The following is a 12,174-nucleotide window of genomic DNA, read 5'->3' on the forward strand; positions in this document are numbered from 1 at the left end:
ATTCTTTCACAGAGATCAATCTCAATTCTGCAGGTCATTTCATCATGCAGAGCACACCTGCTTGTCAAAAAAAAAGACACATGCAGGACTTGAAAAGGGGGCTCTGGATTATTTATTATTATTAGTAGTAGTAGTATTTTTATTTTTATTTATTTATTTATTTCTACAAATGCAGCGATAATCATGACAAAAATGCTCCCTGTTTCTGTGTCCTCACCACCCTGGAGCATTGTTTGGATTTGGGAGAAAAAAGGTTTGCAGGAAGAAGCAATATCTTTTAATGGAACTTATGATTTTGTTGATAGGGGAGAAAGAATGGATTTTAGGTGCACAAACCCTCTCTGAGTACTTATTTTTATTGTTATTTTCTGTTGTATCAGTTGGTTTAATAAAAGATTAATATCTCTTCCCATGAACCTTGGCTCTCACACCCTTAGACCATCAGAATTTCTGCTATGACTTTGGCCTTAGGTCAGCGTTCCTTAAAATGTCTGGGATCCCTCCTCCTCTGAAGCATGAAGGTTTACTGTGCAAACAATTTATTTCTTCTCTTTCTTTAAAATGGCCAGCAAAACCCCCATATTCTTGATAATTTTCAGTACCCATTTAAGGTTGCTTTTCTGGTGACCATCTCCCATGTTGACCATCTCTTTTCCTCTGCCAGTCAAGATTGGCTTCTTTCTCATGGACACAGCCAGTTACTTTTCCAGTGAGGTTTCCAGGTGTGCAATAGGTCACTGAGATTCAGCAGCTGTCTGGGTCATGCTCCTCTGGAGGCTCATCCAGCATGCTGGGTAAGACAGACAATCCTTGCATTGGAACTGGATTTAGTCTGACCCACAGTCTTCAAAATAATCCCACCATCACTGGTGCTCTGTTCCTAGCAGCTCTGAGCTCTCTGCAGAGGGTCAGCTGTACTTTCCCCAATCTGCCTTTTTGTGCAGACTTGTCAGAGCCCCTTAGACCTCCTGTGGATCCCTCAGGATCCTGTCATCCCCCTGGTGCTTTCTTTGTGGTTTTGCTGTGCAGCTCATGCAGTGTGGATCCCAGCACAGGGGAACTGCTGCCCAGCCCTGTCAGCACCAGGATGGAGCCCTGTGATGAGTGTGCTGGGGCTCTGAACCATCACCTGCTAAGGGAAAGGCCAACAGGCACAGGGGAGGAAAACTCCCTCTGAATTTCTGGCTGGGATGTGGTACTGCCTCACTTTGGGAGGGAAAATAAGCTGCCAGTCTCAGGTTTTATGGCAGAGCCAGTGTACAGTGGCTGTAAATCAGCTCTGGACAGAGAAATAGCCAGGCTGTGCACTCAGGCAGGTCCTCAGTGCTGATGGGGGGCAGCAAGCTCAGTCTCTGGCCACACTGGGTATTGGGGAGAATATGTTGTAGAAGGTACAATGTGTGTGTCACATTCAGCCTCACAATCAGCACCTTTCCCAGCACATCAGTGCTGTGCAGATGCATCTGTGCACCACCTTTTCCTCTTCCAGCCTTTCTCTGAGGAGGAAAATGTGATATGCTGCTCTCTCTACATCCTTTCTGCTCAGGTTTTGGGAAGGTTTCACATCTACAAATGTATGTTCTATTAGGAAGAGGACTTAGAAGTGAAAAGTGTTTTAATTTTCTCCTTCTTAGCTGGATTATGGAAATATATCTTGCTTTGTCAGACCTATAAGAGTAGGGGCAAAAAAGTGTCACAGTGACCTGGAGATGTGACTGACATAGCCAAGCAGAGCCACAGTCTTCCTATGTGCAAGAGCCTGTGTTTGAAAGTATTGATGCCCTTCTCAGCATCTGTTTATCCCATGTATCCCATCACCCCAACCCCTGATTTATTTCTTTCCTTGTTCTTATTGCCATCACTCCTCCTAGATGACATCTGTATGCCTCTTTAGGTGTGGGTGGCTCATGCCATGGTGCCTCACAACTGTCCTGACTGGGTTTTGGGAGCAGAGAAACCAGATTGCTCCTAAGCTGCAGTAGGGCTGGCAAGGGGAGGTGAGGGAATGGCTCAATGTGGGTGTGTGGGTGAAGTGTCTCTGTGCCTGTCCTGGTGTGCTCTGCGTGCAGGAAAAGTCAGTGTGGTATTGAACGTGCTGGTCTTTGATATCTCTGTGGCTCCTATAAAAACCTCTGCAAATTGAGTTTGTGGCACAGCTCCTTATCTCCTGAAAGGAAGATGTAACAGCATCATCTTGTGTTTTAGCCAGACATTTTCCCTCAACACTTCCCCATTTCTACACTGAGGGAAAAACAAATGTTGAGTCTCTTTTTTTTTTTCTCCTGTTTGGAACCTTAAGAGCCCTTCACACAAAGCAGCTCAAGTGCAGAAGAATTAATTGGGGAAATTAGGTTGTGCTGTATTCCTGGCATTTCCTCAGAAACGGTAATTGCCCTAATTCTCCACCCTGTCAAGACCTGCATCCGCACCCTGTTTTCTCCCTCCCCTTTTTCTCAATGTCTACCTGTTGTTCTCCTGCTTGAGTTGCTGTTTTCATGCTGTTGCCATTTATTTCATTCCAGTAATGAGAGGGATGTGGCAGGTGAAGAGCTCTCACAATCTGGTGACATCTTCTTTGAAGCACAGGCACAAAAGAGCGGTTTGTTTTTGGGAGATAAAAACTCCCTGTTCTGGTACTTGACCTCCACACTCACCTCTTCTCCTGCTTGGGGTATGTTGCTGCTGTCGTTGCAAGTCATTTGGCTCAGAATTTTTGTTTAATACAGTCTCAATATTCACCTAAACACTGACCTCCAGCTAAATCCCTGTGTTCTCCCCAAACCCTCACATACCTACTGAGAGCTTATCAAACTTAGGATCTTTCAATCAAAGCTCAGCCCCATTTCCCAGGCATTTTGAATTGAGGCTTTTGATTTCTCCCAAACATCAGGCTGAGATCCAGAGGGCTGGGAGTTCAAAGCCTTTCATTTTAGCTTCCTGATGGTTTTTAACCTTCCATTTGCAGAGGTCAAAGATGTAGCCAAACAGGCAGGAATTGTTTGTTGTTCAGTATTTCCCAACCTAAAGCACCTGAGGATGTCTATGACAAGGTTGGATTCAACAGAGACAATTCTTCCAGTCCATGTCCATGCTGACTGGACTTTGGCTGCTCTTAAAAGCTGTCCAGGATGATCTCTGCTTTCCTGGGATCTGGGGAGAGTCCTGGGAGTAACCAGTCAAGTGCTGGAGCCATCCCTGGGGTAGTGACACCATCCCCAGAAGTTAGACTCAGTTCAGTTCAGAAAGCTGGGGCTGTTTCTCAATGCAGCCAAACTACCCAAGCCTGTCACCTCTGCTGTAAAAACCTGAAATAGCAAATTTCATGCTGGAAAGTTCAGGAACCCTTTCCTTCAAAGCAATTCCCTTTGCATAAAACTTTACTATGGAGGGCAGGACCCTGTTCTATTTTCAGTGTTCCCTGGCTTCAGCCAACAGATCTAGAGAGACAAGAGAGGCTACTTGTGATCCCCATCCGTCCTTTAGTTTTTCCCCTTCCCCCTGACTGTGAAACTGTTTTTCTTTCCCCTGTTTTAATTTGTTTTGTCCAAGTGTGGTTCCCAACACCTGCTAGAGGCTGCCTGCATGCAGTGTGCTCGCTTCCTTCTCCTGTCCCCATTTGGAACATCCCATTAGCCTGAAAGCTGTGACAGACAGGGAAAACAGCTCAATGCCTCCTTTTAAGCAAGATAGACTCTCCCCTGGTGGACATCCATCCACAATGAGTTTCACTGGGGTGTCACCAGAAACAAGGAAGGATTTTGTACACAGTAGGTCAGAGACACTGATGGTTCTGGGTTTTATCAAGGTGGGTACAAATTTAAACTGATTTTAACCGCAGCTAGAGCAGAAGAAGGTAGAGAACCTTATGCCAGCATAGTATTCCAGCTCCATGAATCCAGCACAGATGGACGAGAAAGAGTGTGGGTCCTGAAATGTTCATGCTTTGGGAGGAGCACTGCCACTTACAGTCCATTGAGATTGGAATGTGCAAATGTAAAACCCTCCCCTCTCATCTTGTCTAGGCTGTTAAACCCATTTCCTCACTGCAGTCCAGCTGGCCACTGGCCTCCTCCTGCCTTTCCACCTGCAGGACCATGATCTCAGTTCTCCTTTACTATGGGTGCAGCCAAGAGATCTTTTGTGTGGTGACACAGTGATCAGAAAGGTGGGGAGCACCCCCAAACCTCGGTGTGATCAGCAAATAAACTGGAGGCAGAGAAGTTTAGTGAGATCATGGATAAATTATGCTTTGCTTCATGACAAACTGAAGGCCTCCCTGAAAAAATTAAATGCAAGTATCTTCATCAACATCCCTAATTAAGATGCTTGTATGGAAGGAAACCACTGCTTTTCTTTTTTCCTGATGATTCCTGCATAGTCAGAGTTTCTCCAGGCTTTCCCCTCCTGATCCCCTCAGTTTCATGCTCCTGCCTCTCCCAGCTCCTTCTCCCCCCTGTCTGGATGGAGAAAGGCCCTATTTGAAAGCAGCTTTAATACCCAGGGCTGTTTAGGGCCCTGCTGTCAAAGAGAGCGTGTTCAATGTACAATCAAGGGGCAACGATGCACAAAATTGCACACACACACGGAATGGGAATCTTTTCTCAGCGCGTGTTGAGCTTTGAACGCTTAAGTGATTCCACCTCTCTCTTCCCCATCCAATTATGTGGGCGACACATGATAAGATTGCTAAAGGCATTAGTGAGGGAAATCTTTATACTGCCTAATCAATAGTGTTCTGCTCAGCACAAGGCATCTCCCCACTCTGGCCTCAGCCTTGCTCGTGTTTGCCTTCTGAAAACACCTGGAGTTCACCTCCTCTCTTTTTGGGCTGTGGAGACCAAGAGTTAAAGCAGCCGTGTATCTGTTGAGAATGGCTGTAGTTAAAGAATTTCTTTCTTGCTTTAAAAAAACCCAACGAAACAAAACAAGAAACCAAACAAATATATACAGAGAACCCTGCCAAACTCACATATCAGAGTTTTTGGAAATGTTTGCTGCAGAGGGACCTTCTGCCCCTTTCTGCTGTATGGTCCTTACAGGAATGGCCAAAAACCTTAAAAGCAAAGGAACTGGATGATAATTTTTCTGAGCATCACTGAGGCAAGACGCCAGATTTTATGGGCCACTAGACAGATCCAATATAGCAAATCCTCTGTTCCACTGTGGATTCTGAGACCAAATTATCAATTAATGTGAAGCATTAAAAAAACCAAATCCCTTTTAGTTCCCTGCAGTCATTAGTGACAAGATACAATATCTATAGCTCAAATGCTTTGCCAGCATCCCCTGGCAGCAAGGCAGAAATTTCACTCCTATTTTTTCCAACATATATGAAAAAACATATGAGATCAGTGGTTTTTGCACTCAAATTCGGCTGCCTCTACATATTTACTTAGATGGAGAAATAAATCAGGTTTGGGTTACTCTCTGGGTTAGTTATTTGTTATTGGAATAAATGCATGGTAATAGATCTGACAGAGGGAGATGTTTCCCTTTCAGCTCTGTGTTTGAGGTAGAATTTGCTTTGTTCTGCACTATATTATATTGATGTTTTTCTCCCACTGCTGGATGACTTCATTTGCTCTACTTCTTTCCAACATCCGTGCCTCTGCCACAGCTGGCTTTAGGATGCAGTTTTATGCACAGACTTCTCTTTTGTTTTCCCCCAACTGTAACGCAGAGGCAGTTTAAACAACCATCATGAAACAATTTTCTAAGCTTTTCCTCCCCCCAGTTCCTACCTCAACTTTTTGGGAAGGGAGGTGAGTCAGTCATCCAATGGGCAATTCCCCAAGCAGAATGAGCTGTCAGCTACATTCGGCAGCTCAGCCTCCACTGCTGATGCAGGGTGGGCAGGTGCCCAGGGCAATGACCAGCTGGACACACCCTGAGGCCATATTTGGGGCATTCTCCAGGCAGTTCTCAGCCTGAGTTCCTCAGTAGCACAGCCAGGAGTGTACCCCCAAACCACTGTGTTCACCAACTGCCTTTCCATCTTGGAATTTTGTCCTCATGGGAACACAAACACCCCACTGGAAAGTCAGCAGACTTTATGCCTCTCATTCACTCCTAATGGGCTCACTGAGATCACTACCCCTTTTTCTCTCTCCTATTCTGCAGTTCTTTCCTACTTTGATGCAGAGGAAAATATAGTGCTGTATTTCCTGCCCCAGAATTTTGCTTGCTCTGTCCCTTTCTAAACCTCAGTTTTCTGATTGCTGGCAGGTTTGTGGGTGATTTGGAGCTGTGGGATCAGCTATTTTCTTTGCCAGCTTGCAACAGTATTGATGAGACAAAGAATTTTGGGCCAGTGTAGGGTGATGTGTGAGGTGCTTCACTGGGACATTTGGCCAACAATACCTTTAACTCTGGCTGGCCTGAGCTTGTTCAGTGAAGATATCAGACCTGGGCCTTATTCTGCCGGCAGAGGCAGATGAGTCCCTGCACCATGCTCAGAAGGGCTGGCAATGGGCAAGAAGCAGGATGCTGAAATACCAGACACAGAGCAAGTGCTCAAGCATCCTAGAATTTCTCGTCTTGAGAAGAATTTTGGGTCTGTCAAGGGATGACATTCTGTGTGACCATTCAGCGTGGCCTCACAGTCCAAGAAGAAGTTTCAGGAGGCTGGGTACCCCTTGACTCTTGCCCAGCTCACCCTCTCTGTGCATTGGTGCAGGTGTGGGGTGCGAGGTGGTGGCCACAGGGGCCAGAAGGTCTTACCTGCATGATGCCCTCACAGCAAAGGCTGAGCAGCGTTTGGATGTTGCAGCCAGCAAAAGCCTTTTGGTTCAGTTAAAGACACACCCTTTCCCTTCTTGTCCCCTTGCTTCATCCACCCCCCATCCCTCCCTCCCTCTCTCACCCTTCCCTTCTCTTTTGTTTGTCTCCTTCCCTTGTTCTCACCCATTCACTGTCAGGAAGGGCCGCGTCTGAAGGGCCAGCTCAGCGCAGCGTGGCAGCGACAGAGACTGGCACCGTCGGCAGCTGCAACAGTGAGTGATCCCAAACCCTGCAATGGGGGACTGCTGCTGCTGGGGCATGGAATGACTCCTGGGGCTGACTGGTTTTGGGAACAGCTCGGGTTTTGTGTGTTTGGCAGTGAAGGGGCTCTGGTCTGTGATGGGAGCTGCACACGTGTCTGCTGTAGCCGCTCTCTGGCGCTCCTCTGGATGGTGAGGTAACATGGGATGAGTGCAGAAGTCCTCAGTGCCACCTTCCTCTGGGGGTGTCCAGGCTGTGTCTGCACTAGTGGACAGTGTGGGCTGGCCTCTGGTGGCAGCAAGTACAGCATGGTTTGTCTCTGTGCAGCTAAACCACCCCGTGTCTCCAAGCAGGGTGGCATTTGCACTGCTCGCTGGGACTGTCCCTGACCTGTGCTGTCCTCTCAACAGCTGCTTGGACAGTCAAACTGGGTGGTTGGATTGTCACATGCCAGCCCTGACAGCTTTTGTGTGCTGGTCTGAGCACACTCTGGGTGTCTGCAGCTGGGATTGAGTGGATGCACCCCACACTTCCCAATGCTGTTCCCATCCCTTGGCCAGAGGAGGGGCAGAGAGGGGTTGCTGTGAGTTTGAAGCTCTGACAGAGAAAAGGAGCTTGGTTCTGCCAAGGGTGTGGCTGGTGGGAGCCACATGAGCTGTGTGAACCTGCTGAGGGTTGGTGACACCTCTGTTCACCCTGCCCTCCTCCCACAGAGCAAAGGCAGCATCCTGTGGTGCTCTCTGCAGCATCCTCAGCTCCGTGTCCCCTCCAGGGAGCTGCAGGGCTGCTGAGGCTGAGCTGCAGGAGCCTGAGACAGGAGCAAACATCCAACTTGGTTGTCCTGTGGGATCTTTCTGCTGGCACACAAGGAAATGCTCTGTTGATCCAGAAAGTTAGGGAGTCTTTGCTTTAGCCTGTTTTGGAAGTGGGTGGAGCTAATCCACCTTAAGACACTGAACAGAGCAGTTATGACCCCTCATAGTTTAAGGCAGGAAAGTGATGGCTTCCACACTTTATTTCCCAATAACTTCCCTGTGCCAGCAGTCTCAGAGATGATCATAAATATCTGCAAAGTAGGCATGTGTGGGATAATTCACCTGGGTCCAGTTACCCCAGCCTCCCTGTGGCATTGTGAGGGGAGCTGTTTGCTCCTGGCCAGGTGATGCAGGATGAGTGCCAGGACCCCTCCTCCTGCTCCAGAGAACACATAAAATAGCTGAATGGATCCTGCAAATCCTTCCTGGGGTCTGTGACACAGCGAGGCTCTGGCCCTTCCTGGCTGTTGCCAGAACCAAATGGGAGTGTGGGTTTAGATATTGCTGATTTTGCAGAGGATATGTCAGCAGATAAGAAGATTTGCCACTGAAAGGTGATTTTGTTACGCTTATGCCTTTCTGAGCCAAAATTGAATTGTGGGGTGTGGATGGGAATTTAGTTCTAAGCACTGATGTAATTTTGTATCCTTGGCCCTGAAGGCAGTTTTAAAAAAATTATTTTCCCCTGTGCCCTGACACTATTTTGTTGCCTTTGAATCATGTCCTTATGACAGAACAGATACTGGGGTTGACCTTTGCAATGTGACATAATAATATGTGACTTCTTTATAGCTCTTTTCATTCAAAATGCTTGGCACACTATGAATCTGATCTTGCAGCCACTTGCCACTGGGCCTGGCACTCCCTGCTCCAAGCAATCCCTGGGGAGGCCAGAGGAGCACAGAATTGCTACACCTGGTATTACTTGCAGGATCAGGCCCTGGAGAAATGTAGCACATCTGTGAATAACCACATCTTGGAGAGAGAAAGCCTTACCCTCTCATTTATCATTTTTATTCACTATCAGAATGCCATGCCCAGCACTAACATGACAGCCTCCCCAAGGCTACAGTGTCATGGCAGGAGATGCTGGGGCAGTATTCATAGCTATTATCTACCAACCTTCTTGCTTTTTTTTATTATTTTTTCCCAGGTCTAAAAGCCTGTTAATTAATTAACTCCTTTAGCTTATCCTGCACCATTTGATCCTGCAGAAATCACAGCATTTTATCTTATTAGCAAGTGGGAATTAAAGAATTAAAACTGCTAGGAGAAAAAAAAAAGAACATTATCACTTTCCCTGGGCATCACTTCTGAAAAAACCTTGCCCTGTACCTTCAAAAGCTCCAAGCTCAGCCCCTAGGGTTTGACAAAGGATGAGAATCTCAGATAAGTGAATGCTCGAGCTGAAAACTGGCTTGTGCTCTGCTCTGCCTGTTTTGAAAGGGAGGGCAGAGCCAGGTGCAGGGAGAAGAGTCCAGCAGTGAGATCCCAGACCTGCTGCAGGTCCCTTTCCTGCTACTGATGTCCTCTGTCACCATAGGAAATTCCATTAGTTCTCCTGTGCCTCGGTTTGCCATTGTTAAAGAGTGATCCCTGTTCGTGCTCACCAAGGAGATTCACATGAAAATAAGATTGCCAGGGGCACAGTCATTACAGTATTGGGAAACAGGTAAGTTCCTTAGGAATATGTAGGGAGTTTGTGAGCTGAGACATTTGAGGTATTGTTTCACAGAGAGTGAATTTTGGGAGTTCTCAGTGGCTGGAAAATGCAAAGAAGGAAGCAGGTAGGATCTTTGCACCCACCTCTGCTTGGTTTGCTCTAGATCAGTAGAACCAGGAAAGATAACCGCTCCATCCCCTTGTGGATGAGAATTGGCTAAATCTGGGCATGGGGACCACTAACCATCACCAGGTACCTGCACACTTCACCACTGTTTGCCATCAGCAGAGCACTGCATGCCCACCACATGCCCTTAAAAACTCCTTTGAAAAATTATTTCATTAGGAGTAAAGAGATCTGGAAAGGATTCCCTGGATCATCAAATCCAATCCCCTGTTGCATCAATCACATCAGATTTATCTTTTTCATAATCAAGCACCACTATTAACTGTGTTCCTAAGGGGAAGAAGACAGTCCCAGAATCCCATTGCTTTAAATCGTAGCTGCCCCTGATTTCCAGTCTATGCTTAGTCATGGCCCATTTGTTAAACAGCAGGTACCTGGTGTGGAAGCAAGAAATTTAACACAGTTTTTATTAAAATAACCACCCAGAAATCCTCACCACAAAAAAATGCTGAGGCTGCACAAGAGAACGTGCAAGGTCAGGTAATGATAAGGGGGAGGCCTGAGCTCACTCTTGCCTCTGCCTTGTAGAACAGACTTCACATCATGTCCTGAGTGATCCAGGTGAGGAGCAAGGCAAAAGTACTCTCAGCACAAAGGAACCTTGTTGCTATTCTTCACCATCATATTCATTGTGTAACCCTCTGTCTCCCTTGCCAGGTATAACTAATGCTGAGCTAAACATTTGGCTATTTTTTTCCTTTTGCTGACAGGCTTTTCCCTGCCATTTATAGCTTCACTGTGCAAGCCATTACCTGCACAGCATTTTTGAGAAGTCAGTGAGTTCACAGAATCATGAGATTGTTTGGATTGAAAGGGACATTAAAGACATCCAGTCCCCCTCCCCTGTCATGGGCAGGGACACCTTCCACTGGACCAGAATGCTCCAAGCCTCATCCAGCCTGGTCTGGAACACTTCCAAGGATGGAGTTTCATTGTCCTGTTTTGCAGATTAGGAAAGGAATTCCAGAGTTATCAGCCATACCAACCCATGGTGCTTCAGGAGCAGCTTTCCCCCTGCAGAATGCCCCTGCTTTGTCCAGTGCAGTCTGATGCACTCCAAACCATGCTGGTGCTGCCCAGGCAGGGGAAGGTGCCTGGTGCAGCAGCCTGCAGTGTACATTTCATGCCATGAAAATGATGGGATGCTCTAAACCCATGATTTATCCAGTTAGTTCATCTTAGTACACAATGGATAATAATACAATGAATGGAGAAATTGGTGAGCGCAGGCTCAAGTGTAAAAGCTCAGTGTAACCCACCAGGTGTGGTGACCCAGCCCAGCTGTGCCCTGGTGGCATATGGAGGTGGTGTTTAGCTCAGGCCACTGCTGCACAGAATGGCCAGAGTGACTAAGAAGGAGGGCTCCTTTACCAAAACCAGGTTTGGAACTAGGACACTGCAATCCCATGTTTGCTTATTTAACTTGGCAGGTATTCAAGTGAAACAGGCACAGAGGGGAGGTATCAGAGCTGATCTCAGTACCCACATGTGGGATTTTAAGTTTCTATTTCAGTGCTCATGCTTGGAAAAGAAATGCAAGCAGACCCTCTCACCCTCCTTTTTCCTTTTTCTTTTTTTTTAAAGCACTATTTAAATGTCATAATAATCATATAGTGCCCACCTTAATGTGCTGAACAAATTAAAATATTTTATTAGTCTATAATCTGAAAATCATTACTGTGCTTACCATAAAAAACTGCAGGTCTTCAGAGGGAATGATGTCAGTGGGTCTGAACTGAATGCAAATATATTTTGTTGCCGTGAAGGTAGCAGGGGTCAGACAGGCAGCCCCCAGCCCCAGGGCAGCAGGCTGTTAGCAGGGGAGGGAATGAAATGCATCTCACAGAGGGGAGGGAGAAAATGGATCTCTTGGCTGATTTTCCTGGAGTTTTGCAGGGTGAATGCCTGGGCCTGGCTGGTTGGGATGGTTTCAGAGGAAAGCATTGGTGCTGCTCCCACCCACATCCCTGGGGTAAGGAAGTGCCACAGACAGCTCATCCCAGCATGGCTGAGCTGCTCACAACCTCTGGCTCCATCCTCCTTCCACTGACAGCACAGGTTCCTGTTCCCCTCAGGCATCCACACACCCCTGATGCCCCCTTCCTTCTGCAGATGATTCTGGATGTGTCTCTCCAAATAAATGCTGTGTCTCTCCAAAACACAGCTCATGCAGCCCCAGGAAAGCAGCCTGTTCCCACAGCAGCCTCTGGCAGCTGGCTCCCAGAGAGGCCAGGTGACGAGGCGGTCCCTGCTTTGGCCAGGTGAGCCTGGACACTCCCAGAGCAGTGGCTCCTGAGTCCCTTGCCCTGCACAGAGCCAGTGGGGCTTCTGCTGGTCATTCCTCACTCGCCTTGGGCGAGTGTCAGATGGTTCAAAGATTAATTACCATTTAACTGGCTGTATTTCCATATCTGCGGAAGGCTGCAGTGGAAAAGACAGGAGTTCTGGGATCATTTACCCTGGTATTACACAGCAGATTACCCTGTACTTACGAGGTCACCAGTTACTGTGTAATTAGACCTCCAACGC

At 47.2% G+C, this 12,174-nt stretch overlaps 1 protein-coding gene across 3 annotated transcripts in view; it reads left to right on the plus strand.

The window, feature by feature from the left end:
- NTRK3 (neurotrophic receptor tyrosine kinase 3) overlaps positions 1–12,174 on the plus strand; it is a 222,011-nt gene that overhangs the window by 178,460 nt on the left and 31,377 nt on the right. For 2 of the 3 annotated variants that reach the window (XM_064721858.1, XM_064721859.1), the window contains exon 17: positions 6,918–6,992. The exons of the other annotated variant lie outside the window; for it this stretch is intronic. In XM_064721858.1, coding sequence (XP_064577928.1) covers positions 6,918–6,992 — 75 coding nt within the window. The remainder of the gene's footprint in view (positions 1–6,917; positions 6,993–12,174) is intronic. 3 annotated transcript variants of the gene reach the window in all.

This window comes from Zonotrichia leucophrys, chromosome 10 (genome assembly GCF_028769735.1).
Source record: "Zonotrichia leucophrys gambelii isolate GWCS_2022_RI chromosome 10, RI_Zleu_2.0, whole genome shotgun sequence".
Taxonomy (NCBI): domain Eukaryota; kingdom Metazoa; phylum Chordata; class Aves; order Passeriformes; family Passerellidae; genus Zonotrichia; species Zonotrichia leucophrys.